A 27,918-nucleotide genomic window follows, 5' to 3' on the forward strand; every position below is an offset into this window, starting at 1 on the left:
TGGTAAGGCCTGGATAATGGTGATAAAGGACAGCTATGAAAAAATTCTGGGAACCCAAATAACTCTGCTCTCTTAATTCTCTAGGGACACGTAAATTGAATTGGCTCATCAGTGAACAGAACTGATTGCAAAATCAAGTCTTAATGCAATAGGAGCATATGAAGGCTTTCCTCACCCTCCTTTGATTTAATTAAATTGTATTCCCATTGTAGCTTCTGGGTGAGGTCTCACAGAATTGCAGTATCCTGTGATTTGTATCAAAGACCTACTTTCCTGCCCTGGTGTTTATCTTCAGAATTGAGCCCTGTGGTTCAAAGAATATGAAGTGTTACTTCTGGGTTAGATGTCAGCTGGTCACATGGGTTAGTGGTGAATGCTTCAGGCTGGAATCAAAAGGCAATTCCCAATTTCATTTTCTGACTCATGGCAAATTCTTTATGCCAGTGACTCACCTTCCCTAGCTGCCCATGACATCTTATCACCTTCATCATCATCATCATCATCATCATCATCATCATCATGATGTCTTATGTATCACGTGGTTAGTTATTAAGACTTTGGGCTTTGGAAACAGACTGTAGGAGTTCTGTCTGGATTCTGCCCAATTCCAGCTGCCTAACCTTGAGCAAATGACCTAACCTCTCTAATGCCTCAGTTTTCTCATCTATATGTCAGGAATAATTAGGTTGGTGTGAGGACTAAACAAGATAATGCATTTTAGAGTGCTCAGAGTGGTGTCTGACACGTGATAAGTCTTTTGTCATCATCCTTTGTATTAAGTCCATTATTGCTATTGTAACTATTTTATAATGAGTCTCAGGTGGACCCTCATAACATAAAGTAAATCTGTAGTTTGTATTCTCTAGAAGTGTACACTTGAAAACAAATATTCAGTGGTATGGATATTTAACAAATCCTCATGTACAGGGAGAAGGCAATGGCACCCCACTCCAGTACTCTTGCCTGGAAAATCCCATGGACGGAGGAGCCTGGTGGGCTGCAGTCCATGGGGTCGCGAAGAGTCAGACATGACTGAGCGACTTCACTTTCACTTTCCACTTTCATGCATTGAAGAAGGAAATGGCAACCCACTCCAGTGTTCTTGCCTGGAGAATCCCAGGGACGGCGGAGCCTGGTGGGCTGCCATCTCTGGGGTCGCACAGAGTTGGACACGACTGAAGCGACTTAGCAGCAGCAGCATGTACAGAGTTCAGCTGAAGCTAGTGCATCCCTGAGTGAAAGTGCTATAGAAAGCCAGAGGGCCAAAAGAGGCTTGACTATGGGGGCCAGGCTTTAGAGCACTCTGGCTAAGCAGGATGGATGGACTTTAGCTTAAGTTGGGTTGTGTTCATGTGTTGTGATTCATTCTTCCTTGGAGTCATAACTCAGGAATTGTTGAGTGACTCATGTCACTTTGAATTGGTCCTGGAGAGTTGAATTCTATCCTTTTAAGACATAGTCTCTTAGAGATTTACTTGAAGGCATACGAACCTGGGATAACTCTACTTATCAATCCTATGGCAGAAGCCACTGCCAAAGGGACCTTTTAGTTGGGGAAATTGCCCTTGTCTCTGAACCTCAGTCTGGCACTAGTGGGCAACTGTGAGATCTCACGGTTTTCCCAGAACAGACTGAGCATTTCTGAAGGGGTGAATTGCATGCCCTTTGCTTCTGCCGGAATGGAAGGTACTTATAAACCATAGGCTACTAGTACAGCTTGGTAGTTGTGTGCATTTGCCACTGCCTAGGAAAGTAAAGGACAATTGGAACCTCCCTCCAGCAGCAAGATAGACCAGTACACCACCTTCCAGCTCTCTGTCCTTGGATAAACTGTGTAACCTCTCTGGCCTCCAGTTACACATCCATAAGATGCAAACAACACCAGTGGCTAATCCACAAGGTGGTTAAAAAGATTTGATGATGTCATGAATGGCACTTGGTAAGTGCCAGTGAACAAAGCCATTTCCACTTAGCGCTGTTCCCATACCACCATCCAGCCTGTGTGATGATGAGGCTGCTTCCCTACCCGGGCCTTCCTTGTCGGGCCATGTAGTCATGCCATTCTGGCAGGCATGGTTTGTTAACTTAATTTCAAACTCATTCTCTTTGGTTCATTTACCCAAACCATACAGAGATTAATGGCCTGTCCTCAGAGTACCAGGCGGCACATGTTCCTGGCACCTTTGGCTCATTGATCGCGCCTCTGCGGTTTGGGGAATACCTCAGTGTTCTAGGCAGGGGCCTCCTGAGCCCTAGGAGACATTTAAAGGAAAGTAATTTGGTGCAAATTCACCTCCTAATTAAGGAGGGCTGAAAGCCCTGTTTTGTTTTGCTATTCCTTCTGGCCAGTTAGAAACAGGAGCAGGATTCTCTGGAATAGAATGTGTGAATTTATTGGGAGGAATGAAGTGAACAGGGATGGCCAGAAAAAGTACTTGCCCAAGTATCGTCTCTTCCCCTGTGTTTGCCTTAGCTACCTGTCCAGTTGTAGTGCATGCCATTGACTGTGGGTCGCTGGTCTGACCTGTACCCATTTGGCTCTGCAGGATTGTGTTTCTGCTTCTCTCTTTGCCCCATTCTTATCTCCTCTGGTCTGAGGCCTTTTCATTCATCAGACAGTGGTGCTTGAAATATAGAAACCCCTTTTATCCTCATCTTTCTGACCTTCAGTATGTGCCTGTGTATCTTTGTACAAAAATCTTTGAGAAATGAATAATAATCGTAAAATGGGAGATTTGTCAGATTATCTGTTTGACCATTCAAAGACCTTCTTGGCTGACTCCTTCAGGTTATAGATGGGGCACCTGAGATGCAGAGAGGGTGAGAGACTTACCCAGTGACACAAGGCAACTGGGGGCCATGTTGGAATTATTGTTTAGCTCTTGACCAGCAGTATCAGTAAGTATCAGTCTCACCGATACTTACTAGCAGATAAGAAGCCCCCTTAGGATATCATGGCTCTCTTTTCAGAGTTGCTTGGCTCTGTTTCTCTAAGGGTTAAATAAGTGGTTCTCAACCAACAGTGACCATTACAATCACTGGGAATATTTTTTTCTTTTGTGTGTTATCACCAACTTCATCCTATGTCTTTTCATATCTATAGGATCATAAGCACCAAAGAAAGATTTTGGAGCTATGATTTTTTTTCCCCTAAATCAGAGGTTTTATCATCTTACTTAATAATGTCAGCATATCAGGGATTGGCAAACCCTGCCCTGCAGGCCAAATCCAACTGGCTACCTGTTTTTATAGCCCATGAACTCAACATGGTATTTACAAGTGAACATTTGCCATTGACTCAGTGATAGGAAACACTTTGAAATCTATTTAAGCTAAATGCTATCCTCCCTCTATAAAAATTCTGTTTTTCTCATTAGTCTTATCTGTATTTCAGAAAGTTATACTGCTGAGAAAAGATACTCCCAGTGGTTGTGATGGCCACTCTTACAGTTGAGAACCAGCTGTATAACCCCTGGAAGAACCAAGCCAAGCATCCCCCAAAAGACAGCCATGAAACAATGATTGATTTTCACCTGCTAGGAATATTATACCTGTATTTTCAAAACTTACTCTATTTGAATTTTGTCAGGAAAAAATTGTGAAAATTTGTGGTCTCTCTTGTTTTTCAAGTCCCTGTATAATCATTGGTTTGGTTTTTACTCTTAGCTCACAAAGCCTAGAATGTTTACCATCTAGTCCTTTACAAGAAAAAGCTTGCCAACTCTTCCAGTGTGTCATTGTCTGTTTTATGTTGGGACACATTCCCTTTTATGATTTGTATAAATCACTTAAGGATATTTTGTCGTAAAAGTAGTATGTTCTCCTTATAACATTTAAATTTGCAGTAAAAAGTTACTGGTCCCATTCCCCAGTGTTAACACTTAACAGTTTGTAATGTATCTTTGTCCAGACTTTGCCATGCACTAGCTGTGAGACCTTAGTTAACCTCTCTAGCCTCAAATTCTCCATCTGTGTATCAGTGATATTAACAGTTCTTACCCAACAGAATTGTTGCATAGATAATTTGAGATAATTCATGTGAATTGCTTAGCGCAGTTGCCTGCTGTGCAGTTAATGCTTAATGATTTGTAACTAATTAATTTTTTTCTCCCTTTTAGTTTATATACACATATTAGTTTTTTTTTTTTTAAAGGAAGTATATGACTTTTTTTTTTTAACAGTATAGCTCCAGAGGTGATTCTCTGAACAGGGGAAGTAAATATTGCTAAGTCTGCTGCTGCTAAGTCGCTTCAGTCGTGTCCGACTCTGTGCTACCCCATAGACAGCAGCCCACCAGGCTCCCCCGTCCCTGGGATTCTCCAGGCAGGAACACTGGAGTGGGTTGCCATTTCCTTCTCCAATGCATGAAAGTGAAAAGTGAAAGGAAAGTCGCTCAGTCGTGTCCGACTCTTAGTGACCCCATGGACTGCAGCCCACCAGGCTCCTCCGTCCATGGGATTTTCCAGGCAAGAGTACTGGAGTGGGGTGCTATCGCTTCTCCTGAAGTAAATATTAGGAAGTGAGTAATAATAAAAGAAATTTCCATTTGGGGGCCAGAAATTGCCTTCCATTTTCTAGCACACAGTAGGCAAAAGGAGAAGGTAATGGTTTTGTATAGTGAACCTGTTGGGTGGTATAAAATGCACACAAGTAAATGTTATTTCTGTTTTCCAGGTCTACAACTCAAACAAAGACAGCCAGAGCGAAGGGAGTAAGTATGTTGCTTAGATACTTTTCCTACAGCTGGGTGTGGGCCTGGGCCTGGTGAAGTTGCCATTCTGGGGAAGAACCACCAGGAGGTGCTGTGGGCACATTGGGTTGGCCCCATTCCCCCAGTGCAGTCTGAGCTGCTTCTGCCCAAATATACCATGTCAGGAGGGTCAATGAGCCTGAGGGGCATGGCTGTGATGACATCTTGCAGTGTATAACCCTTCACACTGTGCAAAGAATTTTTATGTATATTATCTCAGTTAATCCTGTGTTGTCTTAAGAATGTAGCTCCAGTCACCACTTAAAAGTCACTTAATCCAGTAATACCCAGCTCCCCCAGCACCCTGTCCTGTTGGAAGCCAGAATTGACTTTGCCTCCCACACAGTCTCACTCAGAGGCCTGAAGAGGCAAGAACCATCTTAGTGATCACTTAGTAACTAACTCTGTGTTCCTTGTTGCTGCTCTGGAGAGTTATGAGTGGAGACGGTGAACTCTGTAATAATATTCTGTTTTGATGGGAGTGACCCTGGGTAGCCTCTGTAGCATTATACAGCACATTTCCCCTGCCACTGGCTCTGAGTACTCTGGTTAATTGTGGTTTCCAAGGGTACCTGTAACCTTGTAAAGATGATGGGATTAAAATGGAACTGCTTTTGCTAAGTGTTTAGGCTGATTATCTACTTGGTGCATAGGGGAAAAAACACATCCCTTCCACGTTGCTACCAGAGTACAAAGGAAATTCTGTCCCCTTGCCTCAGATTTGCTTTTGTAAAATCCATTTGGAAAAAGATTCCAAGGTAGCCCTCCCATGAATTCTAGTATTGTCAGAAAAGTCAGTAAAACAGTGCCTCTTCTTGTGGACAAAAGGATGAGCCATTTTATGTATGTGTGAAATCCATTATGGAGCAGAGATTTTCCTTCTTTCATTCTTTCCAAAATACAGATTTTTATCAGAAGTTTTAAATAAAATATTAAGTAATTTGGAATGGTTGCTGTTGGTAAGTTCAGAGGCTTTAGGGGAGGAAAACTATTTTTTGTTGTTTCTTTTTTCCCCTCAGGAATTGAACAAGGGAAAATTTTTTTCAAGTAAATATTCAAAGAAACAGGTCATTTTTTCCCCCTCTGTATCAGATGGGATTGCTTTAGAATATCTGAAATCAACTCTGGCTAACTTGTCCTAAAATAGCCATAGCAAAAACAATATTAAAAATAATGAAGGAATATAGAAGTCCTCAGGGTAATTCAAAGTAAGGTAGGAAGAGCTGAAGAACCAAGGCTTGAAAGCCGGACAGTTCTGGAGACCTGAGAACCAACGGGAAAGGGTCCTCTGGATGATACTTGTAGGATCATAAAGCCCATAGAATTTTTCAGTCCTTGCCTCATTCTTCTGAAGGTCCAGATTCCCAGGAAAGATAGCATCAAGATGGTCTTGCTTTGGCCCACCCAGAGGATAGCAACGCACCTTGATAGATGGTTTCAAAAGTGCTCATAAAATGAGAGCATTGTGGTTTACCTGCAGGGAGATCAGCGAACCCCCGGGAAAGGAGAGGGTAGATGCCACGCAGGCTGAAATAGGAGATGCCCACCCCACGGCCCAGCCTACAACCCATGTCTGTTATAAAGGACCCAGAACTGTGGGGGTTGAGACACATATAAATGGAGAACCACCCCTGCTCCCGCCCCCAGACCAGAAGCTGGCCTTTGACCTACAAACCTGCTTGTCTCTCCTTGAGATAAGTGCCAATAGATATGAAAGATGACCAGGATTCTGCTGGTGGGCATGCCAGCTGGTTGTACCATTCTGTAAGGCCTTTAGGACATAGGTACCGGAAGCCTTTAAAAAGTAAACATCCTTTGATTGATGTGTACACACTGTTGTATTTAAAATGGGCAACCAACAAGAACCTACTATATAGCACAGGGAACTCTGCTTAATATTATATAACAACCTAAATGGTAAAAGAATTTGGAAAAGAATTCAAACATCTCCTGCATTTGCAAGTGGGTTCTTTATCAGTAGCACCACCTAGGAAGCCCAAAGAATATATGCTGAAAAAGACTGGACGCATGTATATGTATAACTTAACCCTTTACTGTAAACCTCAGCACTGTACTATGCAGTATACTCCCCAGGGACACAGTTTACTGTACAAACTAACACGGCATTGTTAATTGACCATGTGCTGTGCTGTGCTTAGTCACTCAGTCGTGTCTGACTCTTTGCGACCCCATGAAGTGTAGCCTGCCAGGCTCCTCTGTCCATGGAAATTCTCCAGGCAAGAATGCTGGAGTGGGTTGCCATGCCCTCCTCCAGTGGATCTTCTTAACCCAGGGGTCGAACCCAGGTCTCCCACATTGCAGGCAGATTCTTTACCATTTGAGCCACCAGAGAAGCTCTGCTGCTGCTGCTGCTGCTGCTAAATCACTTCAGTCGTGTCCGACTCTGTGTGACCGCATAGACGGCAGCCTACCAGGCTCCCCGTCCCTGGGATTCTCCAGGCAAGAATACTGGAGTGGGTTGCCATTTCCTTCTCCAGTGCATGAAAGTGAAAAGTGAAAGGGAAGTCGCTCAGTCGTGTCCAACTCTTAGCGACCCCATAGACTGCAGCCCACCAGGCTTCTCCATCCATGGGATTTTCCAGGCAAGAGTACTGGAGTGGGGTGCCATTGCCTTCTCCGAGAGAAGCCCTATACCCCAATATAAAATAAGTTAAAAAGAAAAAGAAAAACTCCCCAAGTATTAATAATCAAAAAAAAAAAAAAAGGTAAATATCGTTTGACCTAGTGATTTGTCCTAAAGAATAGATTGGAGCACAAAGATGTTTCTGTAATAAAAAAAAAAAAGTTCACCAGAGCATTGATAATAATAGGTGAAGAACTAGAGACAATCCAAATGTTCAGTAGAAAGTTTATTAAAAGTATCATAGAATACTATGTAGCCTTTAAAAAGAATGAGAGACCATATATAAAATAGATAGCCAACGGGAATTTGCTGTATGGCTCAGGAAACTCAAACAGGGTCTCTGTATCAACCTAGAGGGGTGAAGGGTGGAATGAGGAGGGAGATGGGAGGGAGGTTCAGAAGGGAGGGGATATATGTATACCTATGACTGATTCATGTTGAAGTTTGACAGAAAACAGCAAAATTCTATAAAGCAATTACCATTCAATAAAAAAATAAAATTTAAAAAAAGCACTTAACACCAAAAGAAAAAGAAAAAGAATGAGAGAGATCTTGATACATTTGCAGAAGCAGTGTCCCCCGTATACTGTTCATTGAGCTTTTGAAAATTCAGATCATGGAATGGTGCATTTATTAAAATTATTTGACTTGTCTAGATATATTGATAGAAAAAAAGTCTGGAAATACATTTGTCAGCAAGCTGTTACTCAGGATAGAGGATGCTGCTGCTGCATCTGAAGTTGCTTCAGTCGTGTCCGACTCTGTGTGACCCCATAAACTGTAGCCCACCAGGCTCCCCGTCCCTGGGATTCTCCAGGCAAGAACACTGGAGTGGGTTGCCATTTCCTTCTCCAGTTCATGAAAGTGAAAAGTGAAAGTGAAGTCGCTCAGTCGTGTCCGACTCTTAGTGACCCTCTGGACTGCAGCCTACCAGGCTCTTCCATCCATGGGATTTTCCAGGCAAGAGTACTGGAGTGGGGTGCCATTGCCTTCTGTGCAGGATAGAGGATAGATTACTACAAGACGCTGACCTTCTACTTTAAATATTCTTTAGACTTTCAATTGTCAACAGAGGGTATGTGTTTTATAATAATAGCTATTAAGAGGTAGCATTTATCAGCTGCTTACAGTTTTTCACCGTGTTTTATGCACATTAGCTCATTTAATGCTCACAGTGCTGGGTGAGGTAGGTGCTCTTGACCTACTTTGTAGATTAGGAAGTTGAGGTTGGTAAACTCGGGAGATGTAATTTAATCTGAGTGCTGTCTGACTCTAACTTCTTTGCTGTTAACCACAAAAGATTTTCTACCTCCCTAGGAAAAGGGCAATGCAGAAAGTTCCATTTTGGGAAACAGACACTTGAACATTTTGCTTTTGGCATCCTGTTACCCACAGGGCACAGAGAGTTGGCTGCCTCGAGTCTCCGATGATTCTTCAGTTGCTTACCTTTTCATTTAGGAAGTGGGAGAGAAAACGATGTTAAACATATTGACCACTTTTCTAGGAACACTTTTCACAGAAACTGTTTTTCTAGGGTATTGCTATCCTAAGAGATGTTCTGTTCATTAATTTCCAAGCTGGCAAAACCAGAGGAGTGTTCTGGACTGGTGCTTTCTCCCGTCCTTTGACATTAGGATCCCCTCTTCCCGTCACACAGGCCTTGGCTTCGCCTCGCCTCGCCTGCTCTCCAGAGTGCTGTCCCTTTCTTATTCCTCCTGGCAGTAATTTGCAGCTTCACTGCACACCCACTATAGCACTCATCACCACAGGAAGCACTATTGCCCAGGGTCTGGTTGTTCTGCAAGTGTTTATAGGACCATCAAAACTTTTTTAAAGGAGAAAAGTCAGTCCGACAGGAGTTTAAGAGCTGGACATCGTGCTTTTCACCTCTGATAGCCAACTTCCAAATGTCTAGTATTTTCCTTTATAGAATATATTTTGGTGGGAGTTTGAGTGCCAACATTTTAATCACAGAACCAGAATGTTTGAAGAGACAGGTAGCAAAAGGGAATTCCTTTGGGGACAGTGCTGAATTTGTTGCTTTTTCTCTTGAAGTTTCTCTCAGGCCTTACTGTGTCTGTAGGGTATAAGACAGGGCCATACATAATGTCTGGCAGCTGCTGGTACTTTCCAGGTGGCCCAGTGCCAGGCAGAGGTTGCCAGCAGACAAATATATGCACTTTTCTTTGCAGAGCCTTTCCCCCCTCCTCTTTCTTCTCTATTTGGATCTCAGGTACAGAGAGAATGATTTAATCATTCTCCCAGATTTGTCGTGCGTGATCATCCCAGACCCCTCCCTCCCTCCCTCCCTCCCTCCCTCCCTTCCTTCCCTCCTCCCTTCCCTCCTTCGTGTGTTCATTCACTCATTCCCTTGGCATTCTTTTCCCACCTCCTATTCCTGTCCTCCCTCACACTGTTCTAATGTATATCTTTAAAGTGTATTCTTGGACAGTCAGTCTCTTACCCACCTGTGTTTTCAGTTACACAAGCGTTTGTTGTGTTCTGCTTCCTGCCCTGCTCCTCCAGTGTTGTGTTGGGAGCCGCTCATATTCCTCTGAGTACTTACAGTGGCTTCTGTCTGCTGCATGCTCCACAGTGTGTAGCACTGGGCAGAGATGCCCTCCCACTCTTCATCACCATTACCGTACCACAGTGGACATCTTCGTACAGGTCCCCTTGTCTGAGAATCTCCTTGGGGTGTACCCTCCCGGAGAGTTGCTGGTCAGTCAGAGGGGGTGTGTGTGTGTGTGCTTGGTTTGAAGGAAGGCTCTCACCTTTGTGACCTAGAGTAAGTAGCCTGTTCACAGTTCCCCCAGCCCAACGTGACCATCTCCTCATTCCTGTCAGCTATTGCCATTATATTCAGCTTTGTAATTTTTTACCAGTCTAGTAGATATAAAATGGTAGCTCATTGTTGTCTTAATTTGTACTTCTCTGATAATTGATGAGTTTACTGGGTATCCTCTTCTGCTTTTTGCCTATTTGTGTCCTTTGCCCATTTTTCTATTGCAGTTACCATTTTTTATTGATGATTTATAAAATTCCTTCTATAGTCTACATATTAATTCCTTGTTGTAGATTTTAAATATATCTTCCTATTTTGCCATCTGACATTTGATACTATGTTTGATATCTTTCTTTGAGTGTAAAGCTTTACTTTTTATAAATTTGACTTTTTTTTTTCTTCTGGTTTGTGATTTTCAAGTTGTGTTTTGAAAAAGGCCTTCCTGACCCATGTTGCAAAGATGTGCACCTACACCTACATTTTCTTTTATTGGCTTCATGATTTTGTCTTTCACACTTCGGTTTCTCCAGTGGATATCTATCTTTGTATATGGTGTTTCATAAGGATTCAATTTTGTTTTAAAAAGCCAGTTTTCCCAACAACATGTGTGAAGCTATCTATTCTCTCCCTCTTTTACTTGTGATACCAGCTTTCTTGTGTATTAGGTTTGCATATCTGAGCTCTATCTCTGAGCTCTTTATTTCCTTGGTCTGGTCTGTCTGCTCTTGTGCTAATATCTCTCTGGTTTTAATATGATGACTTTGAGGCAAGTCTTAATATCTGGTAGTTTAAGTTTCCTCTCTTTGCTTTTCAACGGTTGACTTAGCTGATTGTGGACCTTTATCCTTCTACATAAATTATAGCATAAGTTTGATAATTTCCTCAAAAATTTGAAATTTTCATTTGGGTTTGCATTGAAGTGTACAGGTTAATTGGCAGAAAATTGACACTTAAAATATTAATAATGGTTTAGTCTTAAATGTTGTTTCTCATAGTATGCTTTACAAATAACAAATACTTTTTTAAATTGAAAATTTTTTTATTGAACGATAGTTGATTTACAGTACTATGTTAATTTCAGGTGTATAGCAAAGTGATTCAGTTTTATATATATGTATAAAACTGATATATATATATATGTAATACATATGTATGTATATACACACACACATAGTCTTTTTCAGATTCTTTAGGTTATAACTAAATACTGAATGTAGTTCCCTGTGCTATACAGTAAATTCTTGTTGTTGATCTAGCCTGTATATAGTAGTATCCGTTAATCCCATACTCCTCTAATTTATCCCTTCTCCAGCTTTCCCCTTTGGTAACCATAATTTTGTTTTCTATGTCTGTGAGTCTGTTTCTGTTTCGTAAATAAGTTCATTTGTATTATTTTTTAGATTCCATATGTAAGTGATATCATATAATATTTGTCTTTCTCTGGTTTACTTCACTTAGTGTGGTATTCTCTAGGTCTATTCATGTTGCTGCAAATGGCAGTATTTTTTAAATGGCTGAGTAATACTCCATTGTATATATGTACCACATTGTCTTTATCCATTCCTCTGTCAGTGGACATTCAGGTTGCTTCCATGTCTTGGCTGTTGTAAACAGTGCTGCTGTGGACATTGAGGTACATGTATCTTTCTGAATTGGAGTTTTTGTCTTTCCTGGATAATCCTCAGAAGTGGAATTTCTGGATCATATGATAACTCTCTTTTTAGTTTTATAAGGAACCTCCACAGTATTCTCTGTAGTGGCTGCACCAATTTTCATTCCCACCAACACTATAGGAAGGTTCCCTTTTCTGCACACCCTCTCCAGCATTTATTATTTGTAGAGTTTTTGATGATGGCCATTCTGACTGGTGTGAGGTGATACCTCATTGTAGTTTTGATTTGTATTTCTCTAATAATTAGTGATGTAGAGCATATTTTCATATACATCTTAGCCATCTGTATCTCTTCTTTGGAGAAATTATGTCTTCTTTGGAGAAATGTCTATTTAGGTCTTCTGTCCCTCCTCCCTCCCCTCCCCCAGCCCCCGCCTTTTTTTTGCTGTTGGGTTATATGAGCTGTTTGTGTATTTTGGAAATTTAGCCCTTGTAGGTCACATCATTGGCAAATATTTTCTTCTAGTCCATAGGTTGTCTTTTTGTTTTGTTTATCATTTCCTTGCTGTACAGAAGCTTGTGCATTTGATTAGGTCCTATTCATTTATTTTTGCTTTCGTTTCTTTTTTCTTGGGAGACTGACCTAAGAGATTATTGCTACAATTTATGTCAAAGAATGTTTTGCCTATGTTCTCTTCTAAGAGTTTTATGGTGTCATGTCTTTATATTTAAGTCTTTAAGTAATTTTATTTCTGTGTATGATGTGAAGGAGAGTTCTAACTGCATTGATTTACATGCAGCTGAAAAAATCGACACTTTTATAGTGCTAAGTCACATCCTTCAAGAGCTTTGAATGTCTTTCCATTTATTCACACCTCTGTTAGCATTTTAGTTTTCTGCCTAGAAGTCTTATGTATTCTTGGTTAAGTTAAGCCCTACATACTAAATTCAAATCCCAATCTGCTCTTTTTTGCCAGTTGTATGGGCCGCTCAACCATGGATCCTGCTGCCATCAGGAACCTTACCTGGGTTTGGTCCTAGAATGTGAAGAATATGCAGCAGTGACACTGAGTTTTCTCTCATTAGTCACATTTGTAACCAGTAGTGAAGGGAAGGAAAAAACAGGAGTAAGAATAGCAGAGAAGAAGGAAGTCCTGTTTGTTGCTCCCTATGCTTCTTTACTGAGGAGGTGATTGTACCAGTGTCAGTCATCTAGACAGCAAATGACTGTCACTGATTTTCCCCTTTGTTATTACAAAGAACAAGAGTCTTCCCTAAGCAGGAATGTTGCTAGCTTAATGCATATCTCCTGAGTCTGCATGTCCCGTCGCATCTTACGTATGGTACAGTTGTGAGATTTACTCCCCAAAGGCTCTGTGAGAGCTGGTTCATTCTCCTTTGAAGTGAGCCCAGGTCAGAAGCAGGAGGAGGCGCCAGGAAGGAACCTGTTCTCAGCCCCTTCCTGTTGTCCTGTCGTCCCACTGGAGGGACAGTTGGAAAGCTGCGAACTTGTCAGAGAGAGTACACAGTCCAGTGCAAGAGATCTAGGGAAAGGCAGGCTGTTCTAGTGTGAGTTCGTCTTTACCAGCTTTGAAGTTTTAAACAATAAATGTCACTGCCTACTTAGCTGTGGAAAGATTAGCTTGTTTGTGGAAATGATGCTCTCCCGCTGCTTTGCCAGCTGTTTGGAACCCGACACACTGAGATAGAAAGGGCTGTCTCCTCATCTTGGCTTCTAGTGACGGGTCCCTTAGTGTATTAACTCAGATCCCCTGGGCCAGTCGGGTGGTTTCAAAGGAGTATGCCTGAGATGCCCTAGGTGTGCCTTCTTGTGCACTTCTGACCCCACCTGGCTTTTCAGAGGGACACTGCTGCCATTTTCTTGCTTCCTCCTCTTGTTGAATATGTTCCTGTGCTTTAACCTGAACCTTTCACTAGACTTACTATCTGTGCTTTTACAGATACATTAATGTGCAGGCAAGTGCCCACAGCCAGTTGGAATGGACTTCCAGCTAGGCTAGAAAGACTTTAAAAAGTACCCTCCCTTCTCCCCAGAAGAAGGAAATATAGTTCTTCCTCTTTTATTTCCTTGTTTTAATCCCTTCATTCCTTCCAGTTTGTTTTTAACCTAATACTTTAACAAGAATCCTTTTTATCTGCATAATGCTTAAGAACCCACTTCAGGTTGCCAACTTGTCATTCACACTAGAGGTGCAGGGGAGAGCAGTGATTGGAGAAAGTTTGCAAAGTTGGAATTAGGATCTGTAGGGTGTGGACATTGAATCTCTGAACCTCATTCCAAAGGTTTGACAGATTTGTTTTTTTGCTTATTATGAAAATAATATGAACTCATTGTGGAACATTAAGGAAATATAGCAAGGATTTTCAAAAATTCAATAAGAATCATCTATAATTTCACCTCTAGAGATACTTCTTCCTTGCTTTTTCTTTTTTCATGATGTCTTATGTTTATTTTGCCAATGTCAGTATGTGTTTCTACTTAATTGACATTATACTGAACATACTTGTTGGTAGTCTGCTTTTAAAAATTCACAAGCATTTTCTCAGATGATGAAAGTTGTTTATAAATATTATTTGTAACGGTCGTTGCATGCTCTGTCATAAGAGTGCATCCTGATTTGTTGAACTGTTTCCTGTCATTGGTCTTGAATGTCCTTTTCAGAGTTCTGCTTTTGTGAATGACATCAGGGTGAGCATCCTTGGACATCAGTCTTGGTACACATTTCACGTAACTTCACGTGGGCCAGTCCTAATGGGTGAACTGGGAGAGCTGTTTCCTGGTGAATACAATTCCTGGTGAACTGGGAGGGTACTGTGTGAATGATGCAGATTATCCCACAGGCACGCTGGCCATGAAACCGTGGGTCAGTGCTGGGCCTCTCTAAGCTTCTCTTTCCCTGTCTGTAAAATGAGGATAAATCACAACCCTACCTCATAACCTTGCTGTGAGCATAAAAGCCCAGCACAATATCTGGCCTATTAGTGAATAAGTACCTAATTACTGTGGTTATTATCCTTGTTGTTATCTGGTCATACCAATTACTCTCCCATATGAGGCAGAAAGAAGTCACTGGGTTAGGGGAACCACTTCTGAGCGGAGCAGGGGAAGAGAACAAAGAGCAGAAGCCAACACCCCTGCTGTTGGGGGCTGGAGGCCAGCCTGTGTTAATTCACTGAACCCTCTGGATCCTCATGATTGCATTTCTCAAAGTGGGGGATGTACACTGCTGGCGACAGCCCAGATCGTTTTGTATAGGACCAGACAAATGTTTTCAATTGCCTTGTAAATTTATATATTTATTTAGTGTGTATTGACTGGGGACTGGCCCACAAGTAAACATAACTTCTCCCTGCCCCATCCAGTTTTCTAAATGTTACTGCTTAGCACAAGGGTCAGGTTTTTCAGGAAAGGAACAGATTTTTGGATTTGTGGTGCTATTTAACTCTGCTCTGGTGGTCTGAAAGCAGCCATAGACAATATGGAAACGAAGGGGGTGGTGTTATTTACAAAACAGGCAACGGTGAGTTTAGCCCATTAACTACAAGTTTGTTAACTCGGCGTGATACAAAGATAGGCTTTTAAATATTCATCTCTTCAAGACAGCATGGGGTTATGGCAGGGAGCATGAATGTGGTGTGTGGATGGGTACCATTTGCAGAAATGCTTTTCACAGCAAGCGAGTTACAAGTGAGCAAACAGGCTTAAAGATGGAAAGGTACCAGAGCTGAGTCTGCCCGATTGCCAAGATCATTTCCCCTACCATTCTTGATGTGCGTGAGATCTTTGCTCTGCCCTGCCATCTGTCATTATGTGGGCAACCCAGTGGGACTGGAAAGAGTTTCATCATCAACTTCCAATACCTAACCCACCCAGCAGTTTGCCATTGAGGGGCTATCCCTTGTTCCTTCTTAGTGAGCCTCCTCCAGAGCCATCTGCGGCTCCTCACACGTCACATAGGATGCTGGGAGAATCAGAGTCACACATTTCAGTGACTCAAGCTTCCCAGGTGCAGAGCTGTAACATGACCCATTAGTCTCCCACGGGCATTGACAACACAACTACAGCTGCTTTATGTGTTGTTTCTGTTACATACACTCGTTCTCTTGGCTGTTATTCAGATTAGACTCCATAATGGTGCTGGGTCAAAGCACTTCTTGTTTCATGAGGAAAAGATTGAGGACAAAGAGAGAGATGGGGGGGCATCATTACCTTTCTCTGTTTGCCCGTTGCCCTGCCTCTGGTTTCTGCATTCCCTTCATCTCTCTGCCTCAGCTTCCATTGATCGTAAAACAGAAAAAGAGATTGAGTCTTGAAGCTCGCAGGGGAAGAAGGTCTGATGGGACCACATGGGTCACTGTTTTTAAAATGTTCTGAAGTCTTCAGCCATCACTAAAGAGCTAGCAGTCTCACGAAAGCAGCGAAAGACAGGAAGGCAGCTTTTCTTTTTTCTTTTGCTTCCGATCACCTTTGGCCTTTTGCTTTGAGAACACCCCCAGTTGAGAGGCTGGAAAAGACAGCCCCGAGTAGCCAGGATCCCTGTGGGATCAGAGCCATCCAGCGGCTGCCAAATCTCCACTGGTTGGTGGCTTATAAATAGAACATTTCCCCTCTTAAACCTGAGAAGGATGGACGCATTAGTGGGTATGGTGGCCTGGCCTCCTATGTGCTGGCCCACGAGGGAGTCAGCTGAGTACACCTTCCCCTCCAGCTTTCTCTCTACGCCTGCCAGCCAGAGTTGATAGAAGACAGGCGTGCATTCCCTTCCCGCTGCCCCCAGCCCCTCTTGGCCCTTCTTCTTTCCCTTTTTCCTCCATGGCAGCTTTTTGTCACCACTACTTTCTTCTCCTGAGCCACGGTAGGACAAGATGGTCCCCTGCTCTCTCACTGAAGTGCTGACCCCCAGGCTGCTTTTCCTTACGAGTTGTGAACACGGCGCAGCTGGTTGCTGTGACCTGTGTAGAGTGGCAACAGCCCGGCATGAGCGCTGGGGGCTAGCAGGAAAGGAGGGAGAAGGAATGGATTGTTTGCTCCGAGATGCTATTCTCTGGGTTCCCAGCCCTTTGGTTTGGTGACACCCCACCCCCCCAAGGACATGGCTGACCGGGTACTCCTGAGACTTGCCTATACAGTCAGAAGACTCCCGGCTTGTCCTCAAATCTGTCCTCTCCTCAGCCAGCTTTAGACTGACAAATGCAGCCAGCGCGTGACTTTGCTGTGGCCCCTCCTTCCCCTCAGCCATGTTGCCGCCTGGCAGGTGCCCACCACCCCTTGGCATCCCAGTTTGGGCTTCAACCAAGGAACAGCGAGCAGGTCCCTGGCAACATCCTTAACTCTTAAAGCCCAGGGCAAGGGGCTGTGGAGACAGAGACTGATTTTCCTCACTGGCACCAAGCGCAGGCTCTTGACCAATGATATCATTGGTGATAAACATTATCATTAGCACATACTGTTCCCCAGGCAATGTGCTTAGTGTCTGACCTACATTGTATTATTTGGTCTTTGTAAGAACCCTGTGAGGCAGATGTAGTATTGACCCCATTTACAGATGAGAAAACTGAGGCTTCATCCTAAGTGCAAACTTGTGGTCACTCAAGATCATTCCTTCCCACCCTGATCAGCGTTCAGAGTGTGCACCTCCCATTCAGCATGTGAGATTTAGTGAAAGCTGTCAAGTACTATTGCCCACAGTGGGGGGAGTTTTGAGTAGTGGTTGGGAATGTTGGTTCTGGAGTATTATTACACATGTGTTTGGAATCCCAGTCTCATGGCTTATTGAATTTGTGACTGTGGGAAATAAATTTATCCAGACCTCAGTTTCTTTATCTGTAAAATGAGGATAGTCTTACTGTCTACATCATTGGTTTCTTTGAGAGTATCAAATGAGAATAAACTGGAAATTCTTTAATCAGTGGTGCTTGGTATGCTAAGAAGTCATTAAATGTTGCTCTCTGCTGTTATTATCAATAACATCATCATTAGCTGAAACCAGAGGCTATTTATATAAAGCCTGACACTGGATAGTTTCTTTCAGAGTTCCTCAGAGTACCTTCACATGCATTGCTTTTTTTGATTTCTACCATGCTTGATCTTCAAGATGAGAAAAAGGGTCCGAGAGGTGATATATTCCCACATCATACAATATCATGGTGACTCCAGGTACAAATCTTAGGCCTCAGATTCTGAATGGCATCTCCTTCCCTGCCTTCTACTGCCCTGGAGTTTGATGTGTCTGAAAAATAGCTAAACCGTTTCTAGGGCAGATAAGGAGAGGACACGTAGTTAGAGGCAAGGAAGGGATCTAGCTGGACAGAGGAGATTGGTTTTCTGCTTGAAACACATCCACCTTCGGAAAGCTGGCACTGATCTCTTTTGGTTGAGAAATCAGTGCACAGCCACCCCTCGAGGTAGAAAGGAATTGAGGCCACTGGACTGTAAGTCATTCTTGGGATGTTCAGAGTCCCAGTTAGGAGACAAATGGTTCTGATTAAGATGGTTCACATTACCAAGGCGTACGTGCAGCCTTGCTTCTTCACAGCTGTCCTGATCAGGAATTTTAAGGTAGACAAGGAGGTTGCAGATGTCAAAACCCACAAGGAAACTGTCCTTCCTCCCTCCTTCCACCCCACGCTGGTCTGCAGTTCTCAGCTGTACTGTGCAGGAACTCACCTGCTGCCGCTTCGGCTGCCTCTGGCTGAGAACTGGAACATCTGAGACTGGCAGGTTTATTCCAAGCCAGGCAGGGTTTTCATCTCTTCCTCTGCTACTTGTTTTACTCCCCGTCCTTCTCGGCTAATTTTTCTTAATGTGGGTCTCCAGAAACCATGAGAAAAGAAGATAGGTTCCTGGGTATGTGTTTGGCTAGGGAAGAAAATCCTGATTGGTGGTATTCATGCATAGAGATCAGGGGTGAATGAGATCCCTATCAGTGCTGTCTGTTCTGTGCTTCCCCAGCAGACCCCTGTACTCTGGAAGGTACCAGGGTTCGGTCAGCTGCTCCCCATTGAGGTTCCTGGAGTGTAGGAACTTCTTTACCTATTGATTTCTTGGTGTCTCTGCTGGTGAAAATGTAGGTTGTATTTGTTGCTTCCTTCAGGACATGTGTATTGAAGCTACGGGAGTGAGCAAGGCAGATAAAGTCCCTGAATGAGAGCAGGGACCCCAAACAGTAAGCCAGCAAACAAAGGGAGGCTTCCAAGTGGAGAGAAGGGCTATGAGGAAGCAAGAACAAAGGCATAGGGAGTTACAGGGGAAGGGTGGCTATTTTATATTTAATTTATTTTTTACTGCAGTATAGTTGATTTTACTGTGTTGTGTTAATTACTATTGTACAGTAGAGTGGCTCAGTTATACACCGATACACATTCTTTTTCGTATTCTTTTCCGTTATGGTTTAATCGCAGGACATTGAATATAGTTCCCTGTGCTGTACAGCAGGACCTTGTTGTGTATCCATCCTATATGTAACGGTTTGCATCCACTAACCCCAAACTCCCTGTCCATCCCTCTCTTGATGGGTGGCTGTTTTAGATACCAGGGACAGAGGAGGCCTCCTTGAAGAAATGACATTTAAGGAGAAACCTGAACAAACCTAGGGAGGGCAGCATGTCAGGAACTGGCAGAGAAACAAGCATGTACAGAGGCCCCTGCAGCGGAGAAGCTGAACTAGCCATGTTCAAGGAGTATCAGGAAGGACCCTTGTGACTGGATTGGCAGAGACCAGAGGGAGAGTGTCCAGGTGGACTGAGCCATGTGAGGCTGTGGTCAGGCGGTAGGATTGCGTTCTAAGTGTCATGAGAAGTCCCTGGCGAGTTGTGATCAGGCGAGTGACATGAGCCAATGTCTATTTTTAAAAGATGACTCTGACCGCCGGCAGAGAATACACTGTAGGGGGCAAAAGGAGAAACAGTTGAGAGGCTATGGGAACAGTCCAGGCAAAAGATGATGGTAGCTTGGATCAAAGTGTTAGTAACAGAGAAGTAGCTGGATTCTAGGTTTAAGTTATTGCTGATGGGACTGGCTAACGGATTGGATGTGGGGTGTGAGAGATGGCAAGGACTCAAGGATGACTGTTGAAATAGGACAGCTTGCTGATGGAAGCTGGCACCTCCCGTCTTGTCCTTTCAGCCAGGTTGAAGGTGGTGCCTGGGCTGGTGCAGATTAGGACAGGGGCTCCCAAATGTGTGTCACCTTCATTATTTAACATGGGTATATACCCCCTGTAATACTATTTATGTACTATTTTTTAAAATCAATTCGCTCTTCTTAAACTACATTTATTTTAAAAATGCATCAATAAATTTCTAGTACTTATTAAAGTAAGTGTGTAACAATTGGAAATATTTATTTGTGAACTACTTGGAATCATTTCATATACCCCGATGGCACAAGCCAACATTACACTTTGAGGTACACAGCACTGGTGAATCTTTATTATTGGATGAGGAATGTGGAATAGGTATCACCCATTAACTAATAGTCAATAATCATTGGTAGTGGTCTTTAGTGATAATAATTTTAGTCACTTGGTATACAGTACAGTGTTATCTATCCCACATGTGATTCTCATACCTGCTGAAGCATATCCTTTGGGAGGCACCCAGAATCTGCATTGAGCAAGCATGCCCCTGAGTCTGGCCCCTAGGTTTGGGAGCTACTTCTGGAGTAGAAAGGGCAGAATCCAGAAAATAGGGCTCCAGCCCTGGTCCTTCTCTGACTGGCTGTGTGAACTTCAGCAGAGGAACAGGGGATAGAAGAGAATAGCCTCTGGAGCTAGACCAAGTTAGAGTCATGGTTCCACCGCTCATGAACACTGCAAGCCTACAGGAGCCCCTTAACCTCTTTGGATCCAAGGTTTCCATCTGCAGAGCAGGGCTGGAGATAATGATAATGGTGATGATATGGTGCAGTTAAGTGCCTACTCCAGAGCAACTATGTGCAAAGTGTTACTACTGCCATCATCATTGTTGGTACCACTTAACATCGTGAGCCTGGCTTTTCTCATCATAACAACTTAACAGATATATTGGAAAAGTCAAATAAACTATAAGCTATTAATTTATTCTATAAATAGTACTGTATTACCCTTCATTATACTTACTAGTGTGGAGACACAGCAAGACGTTTTTAGTAAGAATAGTAGCAGTATGTACCCCCATGAGATTACAGTAAGGTTAACATGCACTTGGGTGTGAAGAGTATTTCATCAACTGTAAATTTGATTCAAGTATTAGAATGTAGTTCAGTTCAGTTGCTCAGTCGTGTCCGACTCTTTGTGATCCCATGAATCACAGCACGCCAGGCCTCCCTGTCCATCACCGACTCCCAGAGTCCACCCAAACCTGTTACCATCAAGTCGGTGATGCCATCCAACCATCTCATCCTCTGTCGTCCCCTTCTCCTCCTGCCCTCCATCTTTCCCAGCATCAGGGTCTTTTCAGATGAGTCAGCTCTTCTCATCAGGTGGCCAAAGTATTGGAGTTTCAGCTTCAACATCAGTCCTTCCAATGAACACCGAGGACTGATCTCCTATAGGATGGACTGGTTGGATCTCCTTGCAATCCAAGGGACTCTCAAGAGTCTTCTCCAACACCACAGTTCAAAAGCATCAATCCTTTGGCTCTCAGCTTTCTGTATAGTCCAATTCTCACATCCATACATGACCACTGGAATAACCATAGCCTTGACTAGACGGACCTTTGTTGACAAAGTAATGTTTCTGCTTTTTAATATGCTGTCTAGGTTGGTCATAACTTTCTTTCCAAGGAATAAGCGTCTTTTAATTTCATGGCTGCAGTCACCATCTACAGTGATTTTGGAGCCCAGAAAAATAAAGTCAGCCACTGTTTCCACTCTATTTCTGTTTCCCCTTCTATCTGTCATGAAGTGATGGGACCAGATGCCATGATCTTTGTTTTCTGAATGTTGAGGTTTGAGTCAACTTTTTCACTCTCCTCTTTCACTTTCATCAAGAGGCTCTTTAGTTCTTCTTCACTTTCTGCTGTAAGATGCCGTGGTATCATCTGCATATCTGAGGTTATTGATATTTCTCCTGGCAATCTTGATTCCAGCTTGTGCTTCTTCCAGCCCAGCGTTTCTCATGATGTACTCTGCATATAAGTTAAATAAGCAGGGTGACAATATACAGCCTTGATGTACTCCTTTTCCTATTTGGAACCAGTCTGTTGTTGCATGTCCAGTTCTAACTGTTGCTTCCTGACCTGCATACAGGTTTCTCAGGAGGCAGGTCAGGTGGTCTGGTATGCCCATCTCTTTCAGAATACTTACTATATCCTAATAATCATAGTACTGGTAATGACCATTTACTGAATACTAGCCAAGTCTCAGTTGCTGTCCATTTCATTTGACCTTTGTAGCATTAAGGTGAGTTGCCACACCACACAGGTGAGGAAGGTGAAGCTTCTTGCCTAAGAGTATGGTCAGAGGTGGCAGAGACAGGCGTCCAAGCCAGATCTGTCCGGCCTTAAAATTCATTGTTCTCTTTCCAGTACATGCAGCTTCTGTTGGTGTTACTTCAGTTAATATTAAAGTTCATTCACATTCCCTGAGTACCTACCAGCAAGGGAACAGAATAGAGGGCAGTTGGCAGTGAAGTGAAATGGGTCACAGGTTTGGGGAGCTGATCTGGGATTAAAACTGGCTCTGGGTAATTGCCCAAGTAGAGAACTCACACCTTTCCTGGACCCCACTGGAAGCTTCACAGCCAGGAAGCCCTGGCAACTCTGGGGCTTCACATTCTGAGGAAAAGGATGTGAGCCCCTCTGAGTGTGTGAGCCAACTGGAAATCTCTTCTCCAGATGGGATTTTGTATTCAATTGAGTGTGGGTGTTTTTCTTCATGGCTTTTAATGGTGCTGAAATTGATTAAATTCAGAAGGAGCGAGGCAGGCCAGGCTTTAAAGAGCAAATCACATAGGGAAAGTGAGTAAATTTCTGTGGTGAGAACGTGCCCCAGGAACTGTCCATAAAATGGTGGGCTAGTCTCAGCAACTCCAGACAACTTCCTGTATCCATCAGCATTAGAAACACAGCAGGGACTTCCTTTACCTCAGTTCTCGTTTTTATTTCCAGAAAATTCCATTTCTCCCATAAAAAAGAAAAAAAAAAACTTGAAAGGTATTTTTTTTTTTTTAATCAAAGAAAAGTTGAATAAAGAAAAAAATCTGTTGAACACCAGCTTTAGGAAACTGTTGATTCCATCTAATTCATGTTGAGCCTAATTCAGGTAAGTCGGTTCCTCTCTTTTTGAGGAGAGGTCTGAGGTCTGTTAGAATTCCTGGGAGGCATGTCTGGGGTAACTTTGGGACATATCTCAAAGTGTCGGGTTTTTTTAAGAGTATATGTCCATCAGTCAGCCTATGCTGTGAAAAGGTCCCTTCTATTCAGAACTGGTGATTTGGCCACTTCTTACCTAGTTTCTGGGTGCTTTGAATACTAAGGATTTGGAGATGGGCAGCACCTAGTCAGTGATTTTTATAAGAGGGACTTTGGAACCTCAAGAGTGAGTGGTACAAAATTCTGGAGGTGAATGCTCTTGTTTTCTAGAGCTTTCTCTACCCTCAGGCCTGTCTGACTGTTTTTTTTTTTTTTAATGATTTTATTTATTTATTTTTATTTTTGGCTGCACTGGGTCTTCACTGCTTTTCTTGAGCTTTCTCCAGTTGCAGCGAGTGGGGACTGCTTCTTCACTGTGGTTTGCAGGCTCCTCATTATGGTGGCTTCTCACTGTAGAGCACAGGCTCTAGAGTGAAGGCTCAGTAGTTGCAGCACACAGGCTTAGTTTCTCCACAGCATGTGGGATCTTCCTGGACCAGGACTTGAACCCATGTCTCCTGCATTGGCAGGTGGATTCCTATCTACTGTACCACCAGGGAAGTCCTGTCTGACTGTTTAGATGGCCTAGTTAGTATGTGAAAGCAAAGGATTTCTATTAATAAAAGTGTCCAGGAAACCTAAACTTGATTTTTGTCTCCTCTATTCTATGTCTTGGCTTGCAAAGTTTTTGTTTTTCCCTTCTCTGGGACTGATTCTTAAGGCTGTACTGCTTGGTAATACCTGTTTATATTGATACAGGAAGGAAGGAAGTGGTTAGATTAAGCCATTCATTTCTTTATTTAACCTTTTATCCTCACAGAAGATGGAAAAGTGGAGGACCAGAAGCTTAGATAACCTATCTGCTTTCATAGGTTTACATCAGTTGACGTTTGAAAGGTCACTTTGACTCTGCCACACTATCCTTCTGCCGCTCTTCCTACCATTCAGTCACCACTTTACAGATCCATGTATCCAGAATGAAAAGTTACACCAAATGAAAAGTTACATGCTTCTACTTCATTTCCAGCATTATGGTGGACAGTGGATGACAGAGATTTTAGTAATAACAATAAGTCAGTAAAGTTATATATGGACCATTCTTTTGCAGGATTGTACAAATAAATGTAGGCTTGTACTCATGCTGCATACTCTGATGGAGAGGTTAAGGAAGGCATCAACCTAGGTGGAGGGGTCAGAGAGGCTTTTTTATAGGAGATGATACTTGAAGGGGAAGACCTGAGAATTTGGAGTCACATGGGCCAAAGGGCTCCCAGAAGTGAAACACAGCTTGTGCAAAGGCTGAGGAGAAAGTGCGGTTAATTGGATTCTCTGAGAGGAAGCCAGTGTGTTTGGGATGCTGAGACCTGGGGGAGGGCCATGAGACAAAGCTGGAGCCAGACCATGCAGAGCTGTGTGGGTCATGTTAGGGGCCAGGGTTATGCTTCCAAGAGCAGTTGGGTGCCATTGAATGATTTTAGGCAGAAAGGTGATGTGGTCTGGTTTTGTCAAGGTCATGGGGGCTGCAGGGTTGACGGGAAGGATTGAGGGCAGATAGGAGGGAGCCAGAGGAGGTGTGAGCCAAGGAGACCAGTTGGGAGGGCCTTGCAGCTGTCCTGGTAACAGATGAGGGGTCCAGGACCAGGGTGGTGTGGTGAAGGCAGAGAGTACTAGATAAAATTAAGATGGCATTAGGTGGAAAAACTGAGGTGAATAATTTGGATGTGGGAGATAAGAAAGAAGGGAAGTGTTAAGGGTTAAGTTCATGATTTTATTGTAGCTTTCACTCTTTACCATCACGTACATTCTTCTTCTTCTTCTTCTTTTTTTTTTTAAAGGCCAAGGAAAGCTTCATATGAGGTAACATGAAGTACCAAAAGCTGCAGAACAGGGCATTGAACGTTATGCTAAAATCTATGTGTATACCTGACCCACCAGCCTCCTTCTTTTAAACAATTTGACTGATCTTTAAAGTATATTGCTGTTTTAAGCCCATTGTAGTAAAGCAGTCAGTTCCTGGATCTAACTTGTTTCCCTTTTCTCAGAGTTCATACCCTGGGCATGGTAAGCAGAGACCAAATAGTCTGCTAGACATCCTCCTCCCGCTTTGGCCCTAAGAATCTCCGGGTTGACTGAGAGTCAAGCTGCCTGTCCCATGTCCTTCTGTTCCCCATAAAACTTCGAGAAAATAGCTTTGTGTGACCCTGGCCCTTAACTTCCTCTAAAAACAGACAAATAATGCTTCAAAAGTTGATGTGACAGTTAAGAGGATGACCCTTTACTAACTTGGCAGGTCAGCCTGGGTGTTTGTGTGAGCTCTGTGAATATTCATTATCTGACAACTGTTTGGCCTGCCCTTTGTGTAAACCTGGGCAGAGCTGAACTCATGGCTGAGAGAGGAAGGCAAACCAGTCCGGGCCTTAGCTGCCAGACGGTGAGTGTCTGGCCCAGGAGGTACCGCCCCTGCAACAACTCATTGCCAGTCAAATTAAGGGAATAATGCAAGCCTAGTAGATATTTAATGAGAGATTATTTCTGGAGATTATAAGGATACAGCAATTGCAAATATCCCTGACCTTTTCTGAGCCTGGGCTCAGTAAAAGAGCTGAATCACCTGCTTGAAGGGATTAAGGACAGCCGCTTCCATCTGGCGGGCTGCTCAGACTTTTTCTGTTATTAGCAAACTCTGCTCAGTGGTGATGGTGTTCTAAACCTAATAGTGGGAACTGGATTTTCCAAATAGGAGATCTCAATTAACTTAGCTTATGTATCTGCTGGACAGTGATCAGGACTAATGATCTGATTATGGATTCTCTGTAGTCCCTGTCACATCAGTGGTACTCAGTACATGTTAAATAGGAAAGAAATTGTTCATCATCAGTAACCTAATCACAATGTCAGCAGGAAACTCAGACTGGTGAAAATAGAATTCAAACCTGTATATTTGTGTGTGTGTGTGTGTGTGTGTGTGCGCGCGCGCGCGCGTGCGCATGTGTGTGTGCAAACCAGAGATAGAAAGATACAGGGAAGTGCCAGGGTAGGGGGTAGTGTAATAATTTACACCGGTTACAGTTTAGAGATTTACAACAGTGATAGTTGAAGTGTTTTTCATGAGTTCCTTGTTAGGACTGTTGTTTGATATTAATTCCATTTCTTTACACAGTTTTGTTTATGGAACTGTAGTAATTATCATCAGTATGCAGCTTGAACACATTAGAGGCTTATAGTGTTACCTTGAACTCTTAGCATTTGACTTGGTAATATATGAATTTGTTATATGCATTTGAACTTAGACAACTAATAAATACGAATACTGTTATATGTGTAATGCCTTTATGTGTAACATCTATGTAAGATTTATTTCATGAAAAAGGTTTTGCTGGTATAAAATGAATTGCAGAACCTCTAATTTTGGGAAAACCAAAGAAGGAATATTTACTCGGAGATTTTCGGTGAGGGGCATTTTTCTTTGCCATTTTCCAAAAGGCATAATTGTAATTAGTGTGGGTTAGTGGAATTTAGTTTTTTTCTGAATATACTTGGGGGATAGCATTGTATTCTTTTCCATTAGCTATTACCTACTTAGAGAAGGAGCCAACTTCCCACAGTTCCATGGGAAAAGGTCAAGGACTGACTTGTCTCTGCAGGGTTATATCTAGCTCTGTCCATATTTCTTCCCGTAGTTGGGCTAGTGGCTTTATGAGCATGTATCTTCCGGCCACCGGGGTCATCACTGTCAGCTGCCACGTTATTTCTAATTTTAACCATGTTCTTGGGGTAGGGAAGCAAAGTAGTCTTTGTCCAGAACAGAAGTTCCTCAATGCCTAGAACACGACCATGTTCACAAACCTAACCTTAAAATTTCCGAATTTGGAATCCATCTCAGCAACTCCCCAGAGCACTGTCCACAACTTCTGTTCTTTTTCTCCCAAACTTCCTTAACTATCATCCCTGTGCAAGAATCCTCCTAACCACCTCTCAAAAGAAGAACCGAAAGGCTTCAACTGACTATTGAATCATGTTATGGACATTTAGGAAGCATCCTTAGGTATAGAAAATAATTCCCCCTCTGACAAATACTTGCCAGTAGGCTCTATTCTGACTACTGTATAAAGGAATGAACATTCTCCCCTGCACATGAAAAGGTGCCCAGCACCACTAGTCATTAGGGAAATGCAAGTAAAAACTGCAGTGAGATACCATTTCATATCCAGAATGGCAGTAATTAAGAAGACAATAACAAATGTTGGTAAGGCCCTGGAGAACTTGGAACTTTCATATGTCACTGGTGGGAATGTGAAGTGGTTCAGCACTTTTAGAAAGCAGTTTGGCATTTCTTCAAAAAGTTAAGCATAGAGTTACCACATAACCTAGCACTTCTAACCTTGGGCACGTAATGGACAGAAATGAAAATATATGTTCACACAAAGATTTGTACACCAGTGTGTTCCTAGTAGCATTATTCATTATAGTCAAAAAGCAGAAATAATAACTGATGAATGGATAAATGACATGTGGTATATCTAGGCAATGAAATGTTATTTAGTCATAAAATGGAGTAAAGTGTATTGATGCTGCATTGTAGAAAAATCGGGTAAGCATTATACTAAGTGAAAGAAACTAAATACGAAAGACCACAAATTATATTATTGCTTGTACATGAAATGTCCAGAATAGGCAAATCTATAGAAACAGAAGATAGATTTCTGGTTTCTAGGAGCTGAGGGAAGAGAGAAATAGAGAGGTACTGTTAATGTGTATAAGGTTTTTCGTGGGAG

At 42.7% G+C, this 27,918-nt stretch overlaps 1 protein-coding gene across 6 annotated transcripts in view; it reads left to right on the plus strand.

The window, feature by feature from the left end:
• The window catches only part of ARHGAP26 (Rho GTPase activating protein 26), a 467,573-nt gene that overhangs the window by 254,762 nt on the left and 184,893 nt on the right, over positions 1-27,918 (plus strand). For all 6 annotated transcript variants that reach the window (XM_055556593.1, XM_055556623.1, XM_055556624.1 and 3 more), the window contains exon 12: positions 4,675-4,711. In XM_055556593.1, the coding sequence (XP_055412568.1) occupies positions 4,675-4,711 (37 nt within the window). The remainder of the gene's footprint in view (positions 1-4,674; positions 4,712-27,918) is intronic.

This window comes from Bubalus kerabau, chromosome 1 (assembly GCF_029407905.1).
Source record: "Bubalus kerabau isolate K-KA32 ecotype Philippines breed swamp buffalo chromosome 1, PCC_UOA_SB_1v2, whole genome shotgun sequence".
NCBI classification, from domain to species: Eukaryota; Metazoa; Chordata; class Mammalia; order Artiodactyla; family Bovidae; genus Bubalus; species Bubalus kerabau.